At 37.0% G+C, this 25,911-nt stretch overlaps 1 protein-coding gene across 2 annotated transcripts; it reads left to right on the forward strand.

Annotated features, from left to right (window-relative positions):
- The first annotated feature begins 19,694 nt into the window (after positions 1 to 19,694).
- Positions 19,695 to 25,721, forward strand: LOC139150215 (THUMP domain-containing protein 2-like). 2 transcript variants are annotated; one of them, XM_070722441.1, is made up of 8 exons: positions 19,695 to 19,870; positions 20,468 to 20,600; positions 21,726 to 22,234; positions 22,493 to 22,570; positions 23,115 to 23,327; positions 24,067 to 24,181; positions 24,797 to 24,917; positions 25,383 to 25,721. In XM_070722441.1, exons 1-8 carry the CDS (start codon positions 19,763 to 19,765, stop codon positions 25,621 to 25,623), a joined length of 1,518 nt encoding a protein of 505 aa, XP_070578542.1. In that variant the 5' UTR covers positions 19,695 to 19,762; the 3' UTR covers positions 25,624 to 25,721. The 2 variants fall into 2 exon arrangements, with proteins under 2 accessions (XP_070578542.1, XP_070578543.1); XM_070722442.1 differs by lacking the exon at positions 20,468 to 20,600 and having other exon boundaries at positions 19,737 to 19,870.
- Positions 25,722 to 25,911: the final 190 nt, after the last annotated feature.

Consider the following 25,911-nt stretch of genomic DNA (forward strand, 5'->3'; position numbering starts at 1 on the left):
AGGTTGTGTTTGTAGCTGCAGTACAGTAGCTCGAGGTTTTGCCTGGGTATTTGGGTCGGACGGCAAAACTGGTCTGGTTTTGCCGTCCGACCCAAATACCCAGGCAAAACTCGAGCTACTGTACTGCAACTAAGCAATGCTGGTCCCGTAGCCCGTCGAACAAGTAGGGCCTAAGGGGAGAACCATTTGATTTCTGGGGGGGGATATGGAGGATTTTGAGAAAAAAGAATTTGTCACCCGGTGAGAGAGAAGAAAAAAAAAATTGATCCTGTCATGGCCGAGGAAAAAAAAAAATGTCATAACAGACAGAAGAGAAAAAAAATTGTCACAATGCACCAGAAATAAGCAAAATTTGGAAACCTTATTCTCATGTATTCTTTGCCGACGCGTGTTACAACTGATAACGTAGTAACTAACCGATAACGTATCAAACCCGATAACGTGTTAAAAATTTACCGATAAGGCCAGAGAAAAAAAAAATCTTGTTCATCGGATTTTTTGGACCAAGTCCCAGGAGCGGCGAGCGAAAAATTTTTTTTTTATTTTTTTTTAGGCCGAAGGTAAACGCGGTTCTCTGGCATTTTTGCACACATGCAGACAAGGCAAGATAATTGTTTCCCTTTTTACCAGAAATATCTCAGACAAGAAACACTGATACTGGTAACTGAATTCAATACTATATTTCCCAACAATAACATAGGCCATTACATTCACAGTTAGTGTTTGCACAACATATTCTGAGCATTTCAAAATTCTCTCAGAATAAAACTGAAATGTACAGCAAATCACTGAAATTCAACAATTCAGTATTGTCCTTTAATATTGTCCTGGTGGGACCTAGCATCTGAGTTTTTTTCATTTCACTTTGGCCCCATGTTTTGGCCTCTTTACCACTGTCTATCTATAACAACACTGTACTGTGATCGGAGTGAAGTTATATAGTCATCATTCAGATCGTACTTTAACATCGACGCAACCATGTGTTTTGTCATTGCCGTAAATTTTTATACTTTCGATGCAATTTTCATTCAATCGGATGCACTGTCCATCTATATCTGCTGTCACGATCTTGTTGATCGATGATATTACGTTAGGCGATTCGCCGAACGTAATATCAGGACAAACACTGAATAGCGTCTCTGGAACTAACTGTTGGCCATCACGTCGAATGTTGGCGATCAAATTAATACTCATGATGTGACATGTACTAACCTTTACAAAACGAGCACATTTCTGGCCAAATCGACCCACTTTGCGTCGTGATTCGCCAAATTCAGACGTCACAACAACGTGTTGGCGGTCAACTAAGTCCGAACACTTATGAAGTCTCATTCAAAATCCCTTGCCCACGAAAGCCCGACACAGTGTAGGGCCACACCAGCGGCAGTACTAATGCGGAAGTAAGAATTTGCCGGGATCAAAAAAAAAAAAAATTCCAAATATGCCGAAGTAGAAGCGGCGATTCCGATGAACAATTTATTTTTTCTTCCTGGCCTAACGTAGTAAATCAACCGATAACGTAGTAACGAACCGATAACGTAGTAAATTTTTCTAACCGATAACGTAGTAAAAATTTACCGATAACGTAGTAATTTTACCTAACCGATAACATATCAACAAATTACCGATAACGTATCAATGAACCAATAAAGGATTAAATCACTGATAACGTAGAAACTCAACCAATACCGCATCAAAACTACTAATAACGTATCAATAACCCGATAATATCTGATTAAACGATTCATGGGCAGCGATAGATCGATCGGTTTATAGATAGATATTAGATAGATTGACAGATAGATAGATGGATAGATAGATAGATAGATAGATAGATAGATAGATAGATAGATAGATAAATAGGTCGATCAATGTATCGATAAATAAATCGATCACACAATGGATAGATCGATCGATCTATCTATTGATGTTTGATAGATGGTCAGTCGATCGATCGATCAATCGATCGATAGATAAATTGATAGGCAGATCGATCGATAGAATGAAGGATCTATTGATTCGATAGAAAGATAGATCAATGAATCGATAGATCGATCGATCTATTCGATAAATTGGTCAATAGATAGATAGATCTATAGATCGATTTGTTATCACATTGTCTCGTACTCAATTTTCTTTTCTCCTATTTATTTTTTCCGTTTAGCGTAAATTGTTACAAATTTCTGTAGCAAATCAATCATGTTTCGGCTGTTCTCATGGTTTTACGAACGACTAAGTTTATCTAAATGTTGTTAAACTACTGGAATAGGTTTGGGAAGTTGTTTCTAATTTTGTTATAGTAGCTATACAGTTTAGTTCTAGTTGGGTAAAATTCAAAGAGATAGTAAAGATACTGATGAAACAAAGGCAGGGGAATGAGCGGCTGTTGTTTACACAGAGAACCCTACCGAGAAAGAAAACTATAATGTGTATGTATCGGCTACAAATCAGACAGAAAGTATGGTTGTAAAAGCAAGATTAGAAACAACTTTCCAAACCCATTCCAGTAGTGCAGCAACATTTAGATCAAGTTAGTCGTTCGTGCCGCAAGAAAAGTTATACAGGCAAGTCGTGGGTATACTTTGCTTCGCATATAAATGTGATTATCACAAAACATTTTTTAACAAAGTAATCGGACCAGCTACAAAACTGAAGACCTGTTTTCCCAGGGGACTGATTTTGGCTCTAGCAGACCAATACCGCAATCACCGACAGCCAACATCGCAAATTTCGCACACATATTGGATACGTCGACCGATAGAAGTAACTGCGTATTATAGTGATTAACCAAAGAATATTAATGATTTATTCATAAAATTGACGATTTTTCCTGTTATTGAAAATCTCAATCGGGTGTATTTGAAAAAGGTAAGCATATCAGTGATTGATATGCATAAATATATGAGTGAACTCTGGGAAGGCCAAGGAAAATAAAAAGTTTGTTTCTTATCCTAGACATATTGCAAAAATGATGCGGTGACGCAGTTTTTTTTTATTCTCAATTTTTTTATTCTTCAACCAACAAGAACGCGCATAAAAAAAAAACGTGAAAACGGCATAGGAATGTACGCAGAGATAAATGCACAGCAGTGTTGCTTTAGTATTTTTGTATAGCAACAGTTCTTTGGTTTGACTTTTAGTGCAGCAATGCACAATTTTGTCATGTGTACAGTTCTGAATGGAATGTTAGTGTCAGTTATTTTGTTTACAGCTCTGTTTTATACAGCACTGTGTTATGCACTATCGTCGCGTATTTTTTCGGGTTTTAAAACTTTATTTCCTTAAGAGCAGGAAAAAAATTGTTGACCTGGCGGGTTTGAATTGTGACGCGCGCGAGGATGAAAAACAAACTTTTATTTGTCTTGGCTTAAGCGTTTTTTTTCTATCAGCACTATGCTATGTACGACTACTTAATAATTTTACGATGTCTTCGTAAATCCTACTTCAAATAAGATGTGACTGGACGTGAATCGCGACAGAAAGGATAGAAAGGAAAGAAAAGGCAATATGTTGTCTACTAAACCTGTTGGCTTGCTTACCGGAGTAACTTGCAAAATTAATGAATTTTGATTAAAAGGAATTCAATTGAACAATGAGTCAAAATTTACCTGTAAATCAGTGCCAGAATGAAAGTTACATTGTAAAGACTTATTGCCATTTTGATATACTGACCTTGTAAGTAACGAAATTTTATTATCGGTCATGTTGAAAACTTTTTACCAAGTCCAATTTGTTGACTGATGAATTGTCAGTTGATTGGAATCTTTACTCTTTGACTTGACTAGGTCAGTGGTTGATTTGATACATAATTGGTTGATTTGATACGTCATCGGTTGATTTGATACGTTATAATTCACTCGGCTACATTATGGGTTGATTTGATACACTATCTCTCTATTTATCTATCCGTCGATAGATCGATTTATCCATCGAGATATATATATATATATATATATATATATATATATATATATATATATATGATATATATATATACATATATATATATGTTTATATTTATATAAATAGATCTATCAATCATTCTATAAGTCGGGCAATCGATCAATTCATTCAATCATTCAATCGATAGAAAGATCGATCGATTGATAGATCAGTGTATCGATCGATCAATCGGTCGATCTATCGATTGATCAATGGATTGATCGATCGATCGAGGATAGATCTATCCCTATGATCTATTCCCATGAATCACTTAATCCAATACATTGATACGTTGATTTGATACGTTATCGGTAATTTGTTGAAACGTTATCGGTTAGGACAAATTACTACGTTATCGGTAAATTTTTACTACTTTATCGGTTCGTTACTACGTTATCCGTCGATTTACTACGTTATCGGTAAATTTTTACTACGTTATCGGGTTTGGGGTGATATATCCGATATTTAGCGCGATAATTATCGTCTAAACTTTATAAATTTGATGCTATTTAGCTGGGACTCTCTGGCCGACCAAGAAAAAAATTTTTAGGGTGATATATCCGATATTTAGCGCTATAATTATCGTTCTAAACTTTATAAATTTGATGCTATTTAGCTGGGGCTTTCTGGCCGACCAAGAAAAATGTTTTGGGTGATATATCCGATATTTAGCGTTATAATTATCGTTCTAAACTTTATAAATTTGATGCTATTTCGCCAGGGCTTTCTGGCCGACCAAGAAAACAAATTTGGGGTGATATATCCGATATTTAGCGCGATAATTATCGTTCTAAACTTTATAGATTTGATGCTATTTAGCTGTGGCTTTCTGGCCGACCAAGAAAAAAAATTTTGGGGTGATATATCCGATATTTAGCGTTATAATTATCGTTCTAAACTTTATAAATTTGATGCTATTTAGCTGGGGCTTTCTGGCCGACCAGAAAAAAAATTGGGGTGATATATCCGATATTTAGCGCGATAATTATCGTTCTAAACTTTATAAATTTGATGCTATTTAGCTGGGACTCTCTGGCCGACCAAGAAAAGAAATTTTGGGGTGATATATCCGATATTTAGCGAGATAATCATCGTTCTAAACTTTATAGATTTGATGCTATTTAGCTGGGGCTTTCTGGCCGACCATGAAAAAAAAATTTGGGGTGATATATCCGATATTTAGCGCGATAATTATCGTTCTAAACTTTATAAATTTGATGCTATTTAGCTGGGGCTTTCTGGCCGACCAAGAAAAAAAATTTTGGGGTGATATATCCGATATTTAGCGCGATAATTATCGTTCTAAACTTTATAAACTTGATGCTATTTAGCTGGTGCTTTGTGGTCGACCAAAAAAAATTGGGGTGATATATCCGATATTTAGCGCGATAATTATCGTTCTAAACTTTATAAACTTGATGGTATTTAGCTGGTGCTTTGTGGTCGACCAAAAAAAATTGGGGTGATATATCCGATATTTAGCGCGATAATTATCGTTCTAAACTTTATAAATTTGATGCTATTTAGCTGGGGCTTTCTGGCCGACCAAGAAAACAAATTTTGGGGTGATATATCCGATATTTAGCGAGATAATCATCGTTCTAAACTTTATAAATTTGATGCTATTTAGCTGGGGCTTTCTGGCCGACCAAGAAAAGAAATTTTGGGGTGATATATCCGATATTTAGCGCGATAATTATCGTTCTAAACTTTATAAATTTGATGCTATTTAGCTGGGGCTTTCTGGCCGACCAAGAAAAAAAAATTGGGGTGATATATCCGATATTTAGCGCGATAATTATCGTTCTAAACTTTATAAATTTGATGCTATTTAGCTGGTGCTTTGTGGTCGACCAAAAAAAATTGGGGTGATATATCCGATATTTAGCGCGATAATTATCGTTCTAAACTTTATAAATTTGATGCTATTTAGCTGGGGCTTTCTGGCCGACCAAGAAAAAAAAATTTTTGGTTGATATATCCGATATTTAACGCGATAATTATCGTTCTAAACTTTATAAATTTGATGCTATTTAGCTGGGGCTTTCTGGCCGACCACGAAAAAAAATTTTAGGATGATATATCCGATATTTAGCGCGATAGTTATCGTTCTAAACTTTATAAATTTGATGCTATTTAGCCAGGGCTTTCTGGCCGACCAAAAAAAATTTTGGGTGATATATCCGATATTTAGCTCGATAATTATTGTTCTAAACTTTATAAACTTGATGCTATTTAGCTTCTGGCCGACCAAGAAAAAAAATTGGGTGATATATACGATATTTAGCGAGATAATTATCGTTCTAAACTTTATAAATTTGATGCTATATAGCTGGGGCTTTCTGGCCGACCAAGAAAAAAATTTGGGGTGATATATCCGATATTTAGCTCGATGATTATCGTTCTAAACTTTATAAACTTGATGCTATTTAGCTGGGGCTTTCTGGTCGACGAAGAAAAAAAATTTGGGGTGATATATCCGATATTCAGCGCGATAATTATCGTTCTAAACTTTATAGATTTGATGGTATGTAGCTGGGGCTTTCTGGCTGATCAAGAAAAAAATTTTTGGGTGATATATCCGATATTTAGTGCGATAATATCGTTCTAAACTTTATAGATTTGATGCTATGTAGCTGGGGCTTTCTGGCCGACCAAGAAAAAAAAATTTGTGGTAATATATCCGATATTTAGCGCGATAATTATCGTTCTAAACTTTATCAATTTGATGCTATTTAGTTGGGGCTTTTGGCCGACCAAGAAAAAAAATTTTGGGGTGATATATCCGATATTTAGCGCGATAATTATCTTTCTAAACTTTATAAATTTGATGCTATTTAGCTCGGGCTTTTGCCGTTGTTTGTGGTCAAATCAATCCCGGTGCCTTAGTCACTTCGACCTCAGTCACTGTTCATGTTACATGTACCTGACAACGTTTTACTGAGTACATTAATATTCAACTTGTTTCTGTGAGAAAAGCTGCTTGCTTCGAATTCGCTACAACAATCTGATATTTGTGGGAGGCCTGGGGTACCACGGCCCCATTGTCATTTACTGACTAGGGAACGTGTCTCACTGAAGTGGGGATGGATAAAGCATGTTATCACAGAGTAACATCATAGACAGAGTGGCAACACCTATTTGTTTAAGGCGTGAAGCGGTTACGTAAGCAATCCATGTTTGCCTCGCCTCACGAAGCTCTTGGCTCTCTTTTCCGAAGAGTGCCGACCATGCACCCTTCGGTAATTTTCGGATTTCACCAATTGTTAAGCGAAAGTATGTTCGACAAAGTTTGTGTTGTTGTTGTCGTGTGGTGCTGATCGGAATTGATGTGCTGGCAAAACGGGAGTGTTTTTTTAGCTTCAGGAAAGTGGGTTTTACCGTTTTAAAAATTCCTCTCATATTTTTATGAATATATAATGAGTGTGTTTGAACCAAATTTGAAAGTCTTTTATCGATACTGTCTGGTTTTACTCAATGGTTTACGGTCAGTCATACCGTCTTTTACACGTGCGTCAAGAAAGGACATGTTTATGAAACTGCTGGCGTGTTATGTTTTGATTGGCGTGAAGCAGTGTTTCTGGCCTGAGAGCTCACAAAGTAACTATGGTTGCTACGCGACTGGCAGTACGATGCCATCTCGTCGTATGTTTTGCATAATCTCGTGTAATTATCAACCACAAACAAAGCCTCCAAAAAGTTTAACACCTTTGAAGCTCATTTTAATATGAAAAGCCAATAGTCTACCGAGACGACCATGGAACAAAAGGCATGCAAGTGTTGCCACTCTGTCTATCTTACTCTGTGATGTTATTTACTAATTTTAGAAATAAGGCATTCGTCATTATCGCAATTGCTTGCCATATGCGGCAAGATTGGATGAGCGAAGCCGATCCGCTCGCCTTGGTGTCTTGACGCCAAATGAGCCTGTTTCCTGTTTAGGCGTTGGCCTTACAGCAATGCATTATAGGATATCTTCCAGGGCGGCAAGTGCTCACAGTAAGATGTCGTAATTTCGAATGTCGAACCTTGGGTGAAAAACGTTAATTAGCGCGATAATTATCGTTCTAAACTTTATAAATTTGATGCTATTTAGCTCAGGCTTTCTGGCCTACCAAGTAAAAAATAATTGGGTGATATATTTGATATTTAGCGCGATAATTATCGTTCTAAACTATATAAATTTGCCGCTATTTAGCTCGGGCTTTATGGCGGACCGAGAAAAAATTTTGGAGGGGATGTGTTTGATATTTAGCGCGTCTAATTATCGTTCTATAGTTTATAAATTTGCCGCTATGTAGATAGAGCTCTGGCTGATCGAAAAAACGTTTGAGCTTGTAGGAGCAGTCTTGTAGAACCAGGAAAGTACTATTTGTTTCCCAAAGAGGTATGTTTGAAAAATCAAAGCTAAAAAGCGACTTGTCCCATAGACCTCACTGAATAGTACCTCGTATATAATTGACAATTGGAATAAGCCAGAAGTTGAGGATGCAAATGCTACGTCATCCAGTTAACACGTAGGCCAAAACACAGTCCCTCTATCCACCGGTCTGGAAACGTGGCTGGTTTCTTTGTGACACTCCGTGATATGAACCAACACACGATTCACACCTAAACAAAGGACACTGACAATGTTCAACTGGCCGCTATATCGATGTCGCTACCCCACGATCCTATGACAGCCGCAATGTGATCGTTCAACAACATGACGTTTGTGGGTTGTTATTTCAGAATATCACAAAACACTACAACTTGTTCACTTTAGAACACTAAGCAATTTATTTTTTCATTAAATGGGTAACGTTGCCCCTCTAGATAAAGCTTGAAAGGGACCACACATTATGGTTGCATTATGATCACGATCGAAAAACAAAATGGCATGGCCATGCACTGTTCGCAAGTGTCATGGACTATTGCCCGAAATCAAGAAGACAGGCAAAATCGGCTGAATATTAACATCGACAGCTGAGTAGTTCATTACCAAACTTGTTATTGTGTTGACATGATAGCCTTTTGTAAAAGGTATTTACTGTGCCTGAGCGCGAGCGTACGTATCGAGAGTTCGCCATATCACAGTCCCTCTAGTGAATAGAGGGACTGTGGCCATATTGACGCTACATGGGAAAATGCTAAAATCATCAAAAATCTACGTGCATTTCTGCAGTTGTCGTTCCTATTCTGCTCAGTTAACAGACATAATTTCACAGAATATTACACAGAAAACATATTTAGATCATATTTGGAGGCACTGACTACTAGCATTGCAAGAGAAATGGACGACAAATTTTCCGGTGTGTTTCCAGCCTTGCCTGAGCGAGCGTACGTATCGAGAGTTCGCCATATGTCACCGCATGGGAAAATGTGCGACCACACAACTAAAATCTACGTGCATTTCTGCAGTTGTCTTTCCTATTCTGTTCAGTTAACAGGCATGATTTCACAGAATATTACACAGAAAACATATTTAGATCATATTTGGAGACACTGACTACTAGCATTGCAAGAGAAAGGGACCACAAATTTTCCGGTGTGATTCCAGCCGTTGCTTGTGCTACGTACGTCAACACACTCGCAGCGGTCAACCCCAGAAATTATCGCGCACTATCATCATTTACGATGGGATAAGGATCACGAAAAACACACACCGGTTTCAGGATATGATAATTTCTGTCTTCGTGTCGTAGATAGACGCAGAGAACACTTAATAGAGCCAAAAACAGCGAAAATTCGAGAAAAGCGTACACACAATCGGGGACTGTGGCATGCAGGACAAACCCAAGCTACGCATTATCACGTGACTGGCCCTCGTATCGCGGTTCGGCTGTGCGGTCCAGGTGATTGACACCTTTTACAATAGGCGTTTCCAGACCGGTGGATAGAGGGACTGTGGCCAAAAGTTGAATGTCACTAAGAAGGTCCAGAAGAATGTGACAGGGACTGTGCAGTGAGTAAGCTGACGAAAAATTGTGAATTTTATTTGCGTGTCAAAAACAAAGACTGTCAAATAGCCGCCGGTAGTGTTTATGACAAATAAACCAGATACGCGGAGTGGAGACGAATGTAAAACAATGTAACCATACAGCTACATTTCAAATGGCCAAGGTGTGTTGAGATAATCTTAGTTCCATGACGATCGCGTCCATTTGTGCGGATTATGTTAATGTTAATAGCCTTATCAAACGTGTTGCCGGCCAGGCTGCCACCCCCAGACGCGTGCTCACAGTAAAAGATGAAGTCTGGCATTTAATTATCGTTCTAAATTCCGTGAATTTGCCGCTCTTCAGCTCGAGCTTTCTAGTGTACCTAGAAAAATGTTCTGGGGTGATATATCCGATCTTTATCGCGTCTTATTATTGTTCTAAACTTTATAAATTTGCCACTATTTAGCTTTGGCTTCTGGCTGACTTAGAATAAAATTTTTGGTGTGATGTGTCCAATATTTAGCTCGTCTACTTATCGTCCTGAACTTGATGAAGTAGCTGCTATTTAGAGATGTGGCTTTCGGGCTGACGTGAAACAATTTTTGTAGAACCTTGAAATTCATATATTCGATGGGATGTTGTTCCGATACGTTGAGGGTTTCCTGGAATTAAGACTTCTACACTGTAAAGTTAAGTGTTCAAGGTTAGAACACCAATTAAACGCCTTTTTGTAACACTTTTTGAACGCGTCTAGACGTTCAGAAATTTAACACTACGTGTTCAACCAACGTTCAATTTTTGAACACACGTGTGCAGATTTTGAACACTATGTGTTCATCAGACATTATATTGAACACCATGGTGTTCCATATCTGAACACACGTTGCACATGAAATGTGTTCAAAAAATTGAACGCATTTACGCGTTCAAAGGGCTGTAACACTTTTTGAACGCATGGACGCCGTTCAACGATAAGTGTGTTAAAGGCTAGAACACATGATGCGCGCTTGTTGAACACCTTTAATTTTGGGCGTTCGGGGGTGTTCCAGCCCTGAAATAACATTACAGACCACCGACATTCAGTAAAATTAATTTTATTTTAAAAATACACAAAGCATTTCTAGAGTAAAATACAATAATTTACTGTAAAATTGGCAAATAAACATTGCCAATTTGTATGTAAAGTTTGTCAGAGGAAAATACCAACGGTGTTAACACCCTTCTATAAAAAACATAAGCAATAAAAATCCCCATGATCACTGTAGATCGTTTTAAAAAATATGAACAAAGTAATGACAAAACAGGTTTTACTTAAATATTGTGGATTACGTTTTAAGGTTCATACTTGTTTAAAATGTACAAAAAATCTTCTGAAAAAGCTCAAAATTTGGCTTACTTATTGTGTTGAAAATACGTATATGTATGGAATGCATACTTCATTGTTGTAAGATACATTTCCTCTTGTATAGACAATTGTAAATTTTGAAGAAAAAAAAGTTAAGGCTTCTCTAGTGTACATGGTATATAGTTGTCCACACTTAAGTAAAGACAACATGTCAAGTTGTCAAAGTGTCACAGTAAGGCACAACATGCAGAAAGTGGGGAAAGTTGGTCCTTAGCAGGGTAAAACCTATTTCCTTGTCCAACAAAGTCCTTTATAAACAAAAAGGTTTGTTTGTTTGTCATATCTTTAAATAAACAATGAAATAAATCGGTGACATTTCAAAAATCTATTTCTCATTAATTAAAAACATATTCGTAAAGACCTTTCAAATTCTGGTGTACCTTGCTATTAATTATTCTGGTAATCCCTCATATCTTAAAAATGTCTGAAATGTCTTTAATGTCTTAAAAATACAAAGTTGCAAATTTCTGCATAATTTGAACAATCTGAAGAAGGCTATCAGTAGAGATCTATGTCCTAAATATCAAAGCTGTTGAATTAGCAGTTTTGAAGAAGATTTTTAAAGATTTTTTGACCAAAAATGACGAAAATTGCCATGAAATATAAAAATTTGAATATTTCATCACAACTAGCACAAATTTGACTAGGGTCATTCTTAGGGACATGTTTACCAAATATTGAAGACGTCAGTAAAAGAGAAGGCTTAGAAGATTTTTGACAAAAATAGCAAAATTAGCCTCAAAAATATAAATTTGCATAGTTCATCATAATTTGAACATATGTGATTAGGGTAATCCCTGGGGACCTGTAATCCAAATATTAAAGGATTTGTACAGGCTGTTTTGAAGAAAAACCTTGGGATGTACAAATTTGAGGACAATGCTACACATCCACCTACATATTTAGCCGACGGCAAAGGTAAAAACCCTTTGCTAAGAACAAGAGACGTGTTGAGCAACAATACAAAATTCTCTTAGGTTTGGTAGCATGCTATGATCAACTAAATGTTATAAGGGCATAAGCTTCCAAAGACGTGAAGTCTCCTTTATCTGAATTTTCTGTCGTTTTCAGCTTTAATTTTTCATTCCACCCTTGCATCTGATAAAGGAGACTACACGTCTGTGAAAGCTTATTCTCCGGCAACATTTAATTGATCATAGCATACTACCAAAGCATGCTATGATGTAGGTGGATGTGTAGCATTGTCCTCAAATTTGTACATCCCAAGGTTTTTCTTCAAAACAGCCTGTACAAATCCTCTAATATTTGGATTACAGGTCCCCAGGGATTACCCTTATCACATATGTTAAAATTATGATGAACTATGCAAATTTATATTTTTGAGGCTAATTTTGCTATTTTTGTCAAAATTAATTCAGAAAAAAAATACAGAAACTTATCAAAATTCAGTTACTGACCCTTGGAAGTTTAAATCTACATTAGAGATGAACTGATGTTCTCAAGCTTGTTTCCAGACAGCTACCTGTACACTCATCTTCTTCATTATCTGTACCACCAGCTTCTGTAACAACTCTTCGATTTTCAGTTAAATCCAACTTTTTACATCCTGAAAATAATGCAACAATAGGTAATATGGCGAGATGACACTTTAAATGAAAGACAAGGAGCTGATTAGGTTAAGGAAAAGGGGATACTTTCATATACAGTGCCTCTTTTCAATACTGTTACAAAATATTGGCTTCTTCTTGTCATCAACTGATTAAAATAAAAAAGCCAAACTCTCATATGCTAAAACAATACATTGTATACTCTACAATGTTCAATTGATTTTTTACATGCGATTGTCTCTACTAAAAGACATGTGTCAGCTGTGATTACGCAGCGGTACTATGCAAGGCGTATCGATCGCGCTCAGGTCAAGTGGTATCGCTACAGTTGTGTTGCGATGACCCTTGACCCGAGTGAGATCGATCGATAGGCCATGGCCAAAGTACCACTGCGTATTCACAGCTTGTTGTTGGTATACCAGCCACTGAAAGAAAAAAGGTTTCTTCACGTAGTTAAGCTATTTCAAAGTACAATACGATTAATTTCGAAGGATATTAATACAGATGCTTCAAAATCTAAAACCTTTTTCTATTTTGGAGAGAAAACTTACCCTTTCTGGTCTTGCTTCCGCACGATCACGACTTCAGGGTGCGCTTACAAGAAAAATGTCGCAACTTCCGTTTTGATGCATCATGGGATAGGAAAAAGCACCAAACTTGAACACCAAGTGTTTAGAAATAGAACGCCTCTTGCACGCCGATGTTAAAATTAAAACGTTCATGGTGGTTTTCTGATTTTCTTTTCAAATTTTCAAAATTTCAACACGTAATAAACGTGTAAAATTGTTTTGTATACTTTCTTTTTTAGAAAAAACATGCTTTCAGCAATTGCAGACTGGAAATATTTTTCACTTAGTGTGAAATTCTTTACACCAAAATCCGTGTAAGTTTGCCGGACAGCGAGGCAGTAGTAAATTTAATATAGCCATTGTAAAGTAAAAAAAACCAAAAGATTGTTAATTGTTTCACAGCATTGTAGAATTTCTGTGATGCTGAGTTTTTGAACACTTGAAGGAGATGGTTGTTAACACTACGTGTTCAGGTTTAGAACATCATTTTTAATAATATGAACACCAGTGTTAACAATATGAACACCAGCCGTTCAAATTTCAACACCGACAAGTACATTTTGAACGCGTAAAGACGCGTCTAGCGTCCGCTATTTTTACAGTGTAGTACGGAGAAAAGGATATCGGATATCATATCAGTAAGACAAAAAAATGGACTTAATGCAAAGAGATTCTTATGATAACTATATAAAATCTAGGAATTGCCACACTCCTGTTACCGTCCGCAAACTAAAACTGGAAAAAATTGACAAAATGGATGAAAATTAACTATTAACACAAACAATTATACACAATAAGACTTAGCTATCCCCCGCTCTGGCGAGTACTGATTGCTTAGGCGAGAGCACGTTATCTGATGTTCTGCGGATAGCAAAAAAATGCAAACGACAAGGAATTGTCAAAGGTGAATTCATTTACTATTTTTCAGTCACTGTTTTCGGATTATTAGGAAATGAATTCACCTTTGACAATTCCTTGTCGTTTGCATTTTTTGCTATCCGCAAACTGAACTATATACAAACTGATTAACAGAATCATTAATCATAAAAATGATACAGCTGCTAGCTGCTTTTGTTTGCTTGTAAACTGACGCAAACCATTAAACATACAGCACAATGATGACAGAAGAAGATGACATCGCTGATGACGGAAACTGCATGTCGACGTGCCCCAGCTAAATAGCATCAAATCTATAAAGTTTAGAACGATAATTATCGCGCTAAATATCGGATATATCACCCCAATTTTTTTTTCTTGGTCGGCCAGAAAGCCCGAGCTAAATAGCATCAAATCTATAAAGTTTAGAACGATAATTATCGCGCTAAATATCGGATATATCACCCGAAATTTCTTTCTCGGTCTGCCAGAACACCTGAGCTAAATCGCATCAAATTTATAAAGTTTAGAACGATAATTATCGCGCTAAATATCGGATATATCACCCTAATTTTTTTCTTGGTCTGCCAGAAAGCCCGAGCTAAATAGCATCAAATTTATAAAGTTTAGAACGATAATTATCGCGCTAAATATCGGATATATCACCAAATTGTTTTTCTTAGACTGCCAGAAAGCCCATAAAAGCTTTCCATTTGGCTAATTTTGATAGTACAGTTCAGTTCGGCTAAATATTGGATATATCACCGAGTAAAAGTTTGGCTGGGGAAGTCCGATCTAAATTCCGGCTACATGTGAGCTAATTTAGAAAGTTTAGAACGAGTTTTAGCTTGGCTAAGTATCGGATAGTTAGTCTAATTTAGTACATTTAGATGTAGATGTAGACAAACCAAAATTAGCTTTCTAAACTTTCAGCTAATTTAGAAAATTAGATGTAGATGTAGACAAACTTCAAGCTAAACTTTCTAAAAACGATAAAACACAATTCCGCACCTTAATGACATGTTTGCCTATGACTCAAACGTTAAAGAAAGACTTCACAAAAAGCTTGGGGAAGGAACTATGACACTACGGCAAATACATTTGTCTTTCTAGTCTCCAACTATCTGTATAATTTTTATTCATGTTACTGAGGTAACCTTTCTTTCTTTCTTTCAATAAGATGATGTTTGCAAGTATTCGAGAACCTTCAGTCAAAAATAAGTTTTCAGGACAAGACCAAGATTTCCTTACAGGAAGCCTTCGCAAAATCATGAAGGGTAAAAGAAGGTCGTACAGATACATATGCACCTTAATATCGTACGTCTCAAGAACATGCTTTTTGTGGTCAAGCTCTTGACCACACGTCTTCGTTGAATCCAAATTTATCTCTGCGTGTTACCCTACTCCGGTAGAAAAGGACGTAGTGTGTTCTGCAGCCCCAGTACGCCAAAGAGACCACGTGACCGTGGTACAACCTATGTGTACTCACAGGGTCCGGCGAGCAATATTCGTCTAGAAATTATGAATATGATCAATAAATGTCTTGTATTAAACTTTTAGTCGACGTCCTTATGAGCTGCTAACGAGGTATTTGGTCAGGGCGATAAGCCCCCGCGTTGGCGATCGGCAGAACAAATAATGAAGGGGATTAGGGAGGGCAATTAGGGAGGGCAATTAACAGATATAGACTGTTTTCTTTGAAATACTATACACAGATAGCTAGGGTAAAGTAATAGGCACACACTAGACACAGGTAAGGCTTGTATAATGAAAAAAAAGTTTAATACAAGACATTTATTGATCATATTCATAATTTCTAGACGAATATTGCTCGCCGGACCCTGTGGTGTGAACTGGTATGCAAAGACTGCACACGGAAAAGCAACTCAACATTCTAGTATCAAACGCTCTGCATCTTGTGAAAACAACAACATAGCAGTGAAAATTGTAATAGTCACCAGAAAAAACATTTTTCACAGATAATTGCTTCAAACAAATGAAACTGCATGTTGACTGCATTTAGCTCGTCCGAAAGTGACGGACATCGCACGCCAAGTATTTCATGTCCCAGGCTTTGGTAGTCCGTGTGGGCTACCATTTCATGGACTTTGGTAGCCCCAGGAAAAGTTGGTAGTCTGTGGACGCGGGACTACCGCTAATTTCGAGCCCTGCCTTTGTGCACTCCACTTACTCCACTTTCATCACATTTCCCCGGTTATAGTTAACATTTTAACTTATACCTTTCCTACTGTTTTTCCTGTACCCAGTTTTTCAATTCCATACATTTAAACTTTAGTAATAATCATTTTAATATATGTTGAGCTTCAGGTACAGTACAGTTTGTCCTCCTTACTCCCTAAAACATACCGGAACGCTCAGTTCAATTTTTCAGCATAGCCTTCACTGGATATCTAATGTCCTTCCTGTTCTTTACATAGACCCTCCAAAAGACTTTTGGAGAGTCTCTGTTCTTTACAATTATCTACAAGGTTGATTTAGACTTGTCAACAAAAGATTCTGTGGTACGAGCACCTACCTCCAACATGGCATGTTACCAGAACCCCTCGTTTTAAATTTCGAGCAACTTTAAGCATAGCATTTGAAATGTAACTTGACAATGGTCAAGCATTTGCTTACTTATCAGCAAATGTCTTCATATGCTTGTTTACTGATTGATTTTGTCTTTCAAACCATGTTGCAGGCTGGATAAACCTATTTAATCCCCGGACTAGAGCTGCACTCCAAAATGAATACCCGTAGGCTAGCCAAACCCTGAATTTGAGCCTCTGTATGTCTCACATATACATTTGAATTTTTTAAAAATCTCAAGCACTTATGCATTATATACATATACAGAAGCTTCATTCGAATTTCTCGGCATTATGGTGCTGAAAAGGTTTCCTAATTTAAGCTGCTTCAAATAGAATTTTTTCCTATTGGGATATTCACCTGTCTCTGTTGGCAAGGTAATAATAGGAAATCATTTTGTGTCTAATATAATTTTGTCTTCGTAGGAAAACTGCATGTGTTAAAACAGTCCAAAATGTTCACTAAATGACTTTATTTTGATGTGTAGTATCCGAAATTTTCTATATCAGGGGATGGACACCCCGTAGCTCCTAGCCTCCAGAAAGTAATCGGATTAAATGTGCCTCTTCGAACAGTAAATTCGTCATCATATGCAGTCTTTCAACTGCAACACGATTGGAACTAATTTGGGATAATTGGATCTTCATATTTTTCAAATTTCTCAAAAATGTTAGATGCCCTATAGCTGAATGTCTCAATATTACAAATTACTTATAAAAACAAGTGTGTAACGTAAAAAGAAAAGCAGATGAGCTGACATTTGCAGATTTTAAAGACATTACTTCACCATCCAATTATCCCAAAGCAGTTCCAATCGTGTTCATGCTTAGTTTTTTATCCGAATGATTGTAGCCTACTGCCCAGAATAAACTTGATCACTCATTGATCACTAAACAGTGGTAGGAGTTTTCTTGCAGAGTGAGTCCACAATAATTTCTTTAAAGTCCTCCACCAATAATTGCTACAGTACTGGTTGCTGTTATTTCTTTCCAACTTTCCAGCATCCTGAAGCAGGTACTGTACGCCTTTGGTTACATGTCAACTTTGAGCTGACATACATTTTTTTTCTTATTCGCCCTCGCCATGTAATGAAAAGCCAAACATCTTAATAAAATAAGCAGGGAATATTGGCATTTAGTCGCGCAAGAGAAAAAAAGATTCCTCGAGGGGGAAAGTGGGGGGTGGGAGTTGTCAGAATTTGCACATATGAAAAATAAAAATAATTCCAAGTGACCCACGGTAAAAATAATGCTCCCCAGTCAATCTTCCACGCCCCCTCCCGATATCAATGGTCCACCCGTAAGTAACATTTACGTTTTCGAATAGTGATTCCATCGCGAAGTTGAATAGCTTTTGCTAGGCGCCAAGCGCAGAATCTGTAGTTAGGCCTATACGATAAAATCTTGAAAACTGGGTATATGGGAATCGGGTTGAGTGCAAGATAATGGTAGTAGAATGAAAGCCTGGTCGCAAGAAGCGGAACTAAGGGGGTCTTTACGGCCGGGGGGGGGGTTCCGAGGAATTTCGTTGAAAACTAAGGGAGTATTTACGGCCCGGGGGAGGGGGTCTGAGGAATTTCGTTGAAAACTCCGAAATTTCAAGTACCTTGCCAATTATGATGAATATTTGAGTAACCCAGAAATGATGACTGACCCCCTTAGAAAAGTTAAATATCAATACATGGATTTGTAAAATTTACAAAAATACAGCAATAGTAAAGACCTTTGGTTAACCCCTGATAGATTATTATCTGTTATCTCATGACGGTTGAAAAAGGTGAAACCAAAGACATTATATTCAAAGTCATAATTTTATATCAGGTCATAATCAGTATACAACCACATACAGTATTGTTTAATTTGGATGGGTATCATGACAGGGTTTTCACTAGGATATCTGACAGGGCAAAATTCGAAAGTACAGGGGTGAGAAGAGGCGAGAGGTCAGGCCGTCAAGGGGGCAGTCCCCGTTCTTGCTTGGAAAATTTTGAAAAATCAATGTGTGTAATGGTGCAGTCTGGTGCAATCTGGGACGTGTTTTCTATTTTTTCACTTAGTAAAACTGTTAGAAAACCCAAAGGGGAGAGCACGAGAGGGGCTGTCCTCCCTCTCGCATCGATAATTTTTAGAAATTGATGTGTGCAATGGTGCAATCTGAGAGGTGTATCAATTTACTTTGAACTAAATATTGAGCAACACCCCTTGTAGCTTTCAGTTTTTTGAGTGACCCCCTGAGAAGTGAAAGACTTAAACTTTTGCTCAAAATTTCTCAAATGAAACTTCCAATATTCTCGTATCAAATCAACAATAAAAATCGGGGTCATCATCCAAATTTTTGGTATTAAAGAAACAAATTACCATATATTTCTCGATATTTGAAATTAAAACTGCCTGCCATGCATCCTTGGATTTTCGAAAAACTAAAAAGTGAACATTTTTCTTTCTTTAAAATGAGTAGTTCATCAGAAAAGAGTTGTAGAAATTTGGGAGTCCGAATATCTGTCCCCGAGCCATAGTGGTGGCGGGGTTAAAAACGTAAAAGTCAAAACCAGCCCGTAAAAGGCAGAAATCCCGTCCGAAAACACCACACATAAGCTTATGGACCCACAGCTAATTATAAAACATACTTGAAATTTAATTGTTTACAGCTTAAATATTCCTAAAGTTGTTCAATTAATTTTTTTTTTATTTTTCATAGCATACCAAGTATGCGAAATACAAAGCTGAAGTTTGCAAATTTTGATCTACTTTTGATCAGCTTTTTCCTCACTGCGTGGGCGGGATTTTACAGTGACGTCATAGAGGAAGGTTAGGTCAACGTGTTGGTGACCTATGACCCACAGCCATTCTCCACGCGATCTCCTGCTCCTCTTACTGCACGGGAAACTTGTCAATGTGTACTGAACATCATAACGCAATGGTATCGTACTTTGCAACAACAGGACGGGGTCTTGAACAGTTTCTTGCTGATGAGATAAGAGATAAACTGCAAGTTGAAAACGTGAGTACCGCAGGTACCGCGAGCTTCATTTCGTGGCAGTACTAGTTAGGTCCGTACTGTGTCCGTCCTCGTTGAGAGAGTTAATTTCTCACTTCTCGCTATTACCACCAAGACCTCCAATGGTTTTGGGTTTTCCTGATGAGCTATTATGCATTTTACGTGCATTTTCGAGCTACCGTGCTATGGTTAACCTCCAAGAGACAAAACCCTTTAGAATCAAAACATGCCTCGTACATCACAAGTACAAAGTTGAACTTCTGTTTAGCAAGACTTAATTGTAAGTAACCTTGGGACTTCACTCATACCATACTTTTATTTAGAGTACCCTATGAAAATCATTTTAGTTCGCAACCAAAGGTGAGTCCACCAATCTTCAGTCGTCCCACCAATATCTCATCTCAATGATAATCTGATGGAATGCACAGTATTTTAAGTACCACATCAATACATGTATGGCATATTATATTTGTTTATTCCAAATCAGGAAAGTGTGCACAATTTATAAACTGTAAATTCCCATGAAATCAACGAATCAACTTAAACTTTTTGCTAAATGTCACAATATGTGATAGTTTGTGAATATTTTCATTCTTTCAGATGAAGTGCATGGATGGCAAAGTTTTCTTCACATCAGATTCAGATGTTGATAAACTGAAATCATTGAAGTCTGCAGAACGATTAATGATCAGTATTGATTTCAAACCACAAGTCAGATTTCCCTATGCAAAAGGTAACCTTACTATTTGACTTGCACAAAGTTGAACGTTAGTCAATCATGAGAAGATTGGCCGGCACAAACCATGTATTTAAACTAATCCTCTGAACGCGGGAAATTTATGCCTTACTGAATTATGACGCCACAGAGAGTAAATAAACTACCGATCAAGCAGGACAAAAGATAACAATGTTTGCGAATATGACATCACCCGTGATATTTATAGAGCAATCACCGATTGACAGTCAGTTCACACTTCAAGTAAGGTATCTTTTCATATGGTAATGATTTCGAACCTACAGAGTTTGTGCCAGGGAATCTTGGCGGGTTAAAATTCAATACTTGGTACAACAATTTTTATTCTATGAGAGAGTTTTGCAAGGCAAGAAAAACTCAATGAATCTTATCATTCCATATTGAAATTTAGTGACTAAAGACGAATGAGAAAAACAACTATGTGATGGTGTTTGCATCAGTCCTGTGGCTGAGAGGGGAATCACAGGCACAACCTCCAGAAAGGGTATCCAGAGATGTCAGCCAGTTGTGAGCTCAACCAGTGCTTGCATTGATGATCTCGTCCACTCGAGGAGGTCGACCAGGAGTATTTGGGCACTTTCACAAGTGTAGGGGTAGCATATTGATTGCATTGGCATTCTTGTGAAATAAAAAATTCTTTATCAACATAAGTAAAATCGTAGTTGTAAAGCTAAATTACAATACACCACATGGAGCGCCTGTATGAACATACTATTTGGACTGGTCGAGCTCGCAACAAGCAAATTTCTCGACTGGCTTAGCTCTGAACTGGTTGACTTCTCATTCCTGGAAAGTAGATTGCATACTGCCAACTCTATACAATGGTAAAGTCAAATCCTGGAGTAAGCAATTATGACTTTCTTGTTTACAAACAATATATTTCATGCATGATATAGATGCATTATGTCAACATAGCTGCAACAATTAAATTTCACGATATTTATTGTAAACAAACATGTTTTAACTTTCATCAATTGCCAATGTACCCTAAATACAGTGGTCGTACGGTCCCTTGCAACCATTGAGCAAAGTCCCGAAGACCCCCCACCCTTTAAGTACTAACACCCGTTTGCATCATTTAAATTATATGGTTTTCATCCTCAGGAAAAAGTAGAAAGATGATAAGGAAAATAACTGAAGAAATAAGCACTTGGGAAGAGGGATTGAGAAAATGGAAAGAATTTCAAAAACAAAAGGAAACTGATGAGATTCCAAAGCATTGCGCTGTGTCAGCAATGGACATAAGTGCAACTCAGAGTGATAGACCTTTGAATAAAGATGGAGAAGGTGACGAATTATGCAACAGTGCAGAGGACAGCGGCAAATCATGTGATCTCATGCAATCATGTGACAGTGACAAAGTAGAAGATGGAATTGCAATGTGTGATAGGACAGAAACTAATGAGACATGTGGTCCACCGTTGATGAAAAAACTCAAAACAGATGATGCAGAGAAAGATGGGAACGTAGTTGATGATAGTGTTGTCAGGGACTGCGTGGAAAATGTCTCAATCCCATCGGAATCTGAGAAAGTTGCTGATGATGATGAGAAGATAAAGTTTAGAATTTCATGCAAGTGTACTGGAAAACTTAAAAATTACCATTCACCACAGGTATTGTGATATTGTCTATCATTAGTAACTCGCTTTTGTTAGAAAAATGTTATATTTGTGAAAATTAAGGTCCATTTTGTATAGGTTGTTGAGATTACTTGACATATTTTTAAACACATTGAAAGACTACAGGCAACTAATAAATAGATTATGTGCAGGATGCTGTAGAGAAAAATAATTTTTGTACCTGGATAATTATAGTTATGCTTCTTGTCAAGTTCAGGAATTTTTTTATGATTATTTTGTTATCAATTCCAGGAGTTTGCCATCAATATGGGTACCGTATTGGCTCAAAAATATGGATGGACAATTGAACTCCGCAAGCCCCAACTTGAGGTAGGTTATTATTTTTAATCACAAATGTTTTTCAAGAAGTGGACTATTTCACTAAGGTATTTTTTATAGATTCATGCACGATCAAATAATGATGTTATGATTAAAAATTGCTTTGTTATATTATTTGATTCTTCACTTCATTAATATTGAATGTGTCCACCAACTGCCCATTTTGCATCTTGAAAACTAACTATTTCTGTTACTCAGCTTGCTCGTCTCCTTCCCTTAGTTCATATGTTTAGGCTTTCTGTAAACTATGAGGCTATCAAGTATGGCTAGCGCAGCTCCTCATTGGCCGCACCTTTTGCTATCCAGTGTTGCCTACTCCTCTTGCACTCAGCAGTTTCATTTCGGCAAGTAGGCATACCGGTAGTTATGCCGACAAAAACAATTTCTATGGGCCTCGCTTGCCCATACCATGCAGGACACATCAGCAAATGGAAATTTCTCAGTGAATATTTTCTCAGATTAGCTCACTTAGTCTGAAGAGAAATGTCTTCGGCCAAAGACGCTCTCATTAATATTGAATTCGTTTGTATTCCAGGTCTCAGTCCATGTCAGTGATGAATACATGCTGATAGGATTGCCAGTGACGGCAGAGACACTGTCTAGAAGACATTACATCAAAAAGATTGGAATCAGGTCAACCATTGCTTGGTGTATGTGTAATTTAGCAGACATCAAGGAAGGTGATATTGTACTGGATCCCATGTGTGGTACAGGAACCATCCTTCTTGAAGCATCAATGTCATGGAAGGTATACAGTGTTTTGTCAACATCAACTTTGAACAGAAAAGTCAATGTAATGCCGTTTATAATGAAAATAGCAACTTCTCACCAACCTTATTGATGGCAATCTTGCGGAATTGGTCAATGTTTGTCCGTTTTGTCTGCTGTCTATCAGTGTAACATTGTGCAGTTTCACAAAAAAACCTTTGGTCCAAATTTTTGACAATTGGTTTCATACATAGAGGCCCACAGAATGATCTCATTCATATTTTGTTCAAATTATGAAACTATAGATGTCATGGAAATAACCCTTTTGTCAAACAACTTGCTTGTTATTTCATATGTTATTTCATGAGACAATATCCCTATTCTTTATTCAATGCCCAAAAAACAACATTTATTGCATTCCCAAATCAAGGTTGGAGACGTGCTCTGTAGATCCACCAACTCACAGATAGTTGGTAACAAAGATCACTTGCCCAGCTTCAGTTTTCACAAACTTACTTGTCAACATTTTAGTGACCAGCTGAATAATTAACTTTTCTGTTTTGCTTGTTGAAGCAAACACGTCTAGGCCAGCCATAAAAACTACCAGCCCATAAGCTTTAGCCAGTTGATTAGCTCACCCCCCTGTAGGTCGAAAGTGGAAAACTCAATGTGAGGACAAGTCTTTGGAAAATGAAATCAAATGGTGTGGTGTCTCATATTTGAAAACTGTAATAAAATAAGGATGTATGTAATCTGTGCCTCTTCAATCTCTATCACAGAATCTTACATGTGTAGGAGGTGACAACCACTTTGGCCAGTTGAAATTTGCAAAATTCAACATAAAGCATGCAAATATGGAGGGGAAAATACAGCTGCTTCATTCAGATGTTAAAGGTATGTTGCCCTTCCATTTCAAGATGTGAATGTCACAATCAATCATAATTATCATTATAGTTACGATCACCATTGTTATTTTGTGTGTTCTGATGTGTTTGACATAAAGAATGGATCTCAAGAAAGCCCAGAACAGAACGGTAGCTAAAGACAGTTTATCTTTTCTAACAAATTCTTGTTGTGAATAGAACAGCCATTTCTATATATTATATTTTCATATCTTTAAAAGGAAACATTGCCATGCATGGCAAAAATAAATCTGTGCATATGTTTGTCAGAAGCTAGATTATCAAGTGTTTATTAGTTACAAAAGGCAATGATCACAAATTGATTTTAATATGATAAATACATGAACATTACAAATAACAGTATATTTCTTGAGTCATAACCTTTGAAAATTCCACCTGTGTTCCTGACAATTCCTTCAATAGAGTTTTAGTTATCTTTTGATTGTCACAGGTACGTAGCTATACAAAGATCCAAAGCTATGGATAAGCCAGGAAGGTAATTGCCCAAGCATTACCCTGGACAAGTTGTAATAAATGATACCAACATATTTATTTCTTCCCTTTCAAGTGATGTATCTAAGCTGTCAAAATAATTCTCTTTCTTCAGCTTTGCCACTCAAAGATGCATGCGTGGACTGTGTTGTCAGTGACATTCCATTTGGTCTTAATCACAGTACAGTTGAAGACGTGAAAGTACTCTATCCAGCAATGCAGAAAGAAATAGGCAGGTTGGTGTGCATTGAAATCACTTTGGAAACTTGCATTTAGTAGTAAACAGAGAAAGCCTGTCAAACTTGTTGTCAGGGTTATCGTTTACATGAATTTTCACTTTCAATAGTTTTTATGAGCATTGGCAAATGAACCCAAAGGATGCATAAAACATGTATTTTACATATTAATGGTTATCATATATATGTATCAAGAGTTATCAAATTTACATATCAAGAGTTAGCAAATCTCAATAAACAGTATTGAATCATACCATTTTTAGGATTTGTGTGTAGGAAGTATCATACTAGCAAAGATTCCAATATTTGAAAATAATGTGAATACTTGTGTAATGAAGGTTTTTTTTTCTTTGTGAACTATGTATCTTTTCACTCATCTTTTGCACGAATGGCAAATAAAACAAAGTGAACTGAGTTTGAATAGTCTTTGAACTTCTTCATGTTCTTCTCTCTTTTTTGTTGCAGAGTTGTAAAACCTGGAGGAAGAGCTGTTATTCTGACCAGTGGCACCATGGTGGATTTCTTAGTGGAGGAAATGACGGGACAAAAGTCCAGAATCCGTCAGTTTCCCTCTGATGAAATAGAACAAAATGTTTCAGACTCATGTGAAGGAACAGAAACTGCAAAATGGGTAAAACTTGACACCCATTATCTGAAAATTGCTTTAGTTCATGCTTATATTTGTGTTTTTCAGAAGAAAGGATGATGGAACTTATCTGTGCAGTACTGCTGTTGACTTTTGAGTAACTTTTTGTATGGTTTTATTGGCATCTTTCTTGAAAATAAAGTAAACTTAGACAGTTATTTGTGTTGTTTTCCTCATTGTGATTGGTGTGTTTCAATCAATAGGATCACTCAGAAATATTGTCACAAGGATTTGAATGAATGAAATGATTTTAATGTTGAATTATTTTCTGCAATGAAAAATTCAAAATGCCAGGACAACGTGGGCTTATTAATCCACAATGCAAATGAAAAACATATTGTATAATTT

This window comes from Ptychodera flava, chromosome 14 (assembly GCF_041260155.1).
Source record: "Ptychodera flava strain L36383 chromosome 14, AS_Pfla_20210202, whole genome shotgun sequence".
Lineage (NCBI taxonomy): Eukaryota > Metazoa > Hemichordata > Enteropneusta > Ptychoderidae > Ptychodera > Ptychodera flava.

What these genes read in the sequence shown, in the direction of transcription:
- LOC139150215 (XM_070722441.1), top strand. Translation starts at nt 19,763, where the DNA reads ATGTGTACTGAACATCATAACGCAATGGTATCGTACTTTGCAACAACA. An exon ending in CAGATTTCCCTATGCAAAAG is followed by an intron (nt 20,601 to 21,725) that starts GTAACCTTACTA and finishes TTTCATCCTCAG; the next exon opens with GAAAAAGTAGAAAGATGATA. An exon ending in ATGCAGAAAGAAATAGGCAG is followed by an intron (nt 24,918 to 25,382) that starts GTTGGTGTGCAT and finishes TTTTTGTTGCAG; the next exon opens with AGTTGTAAAACCTGGAGGAA.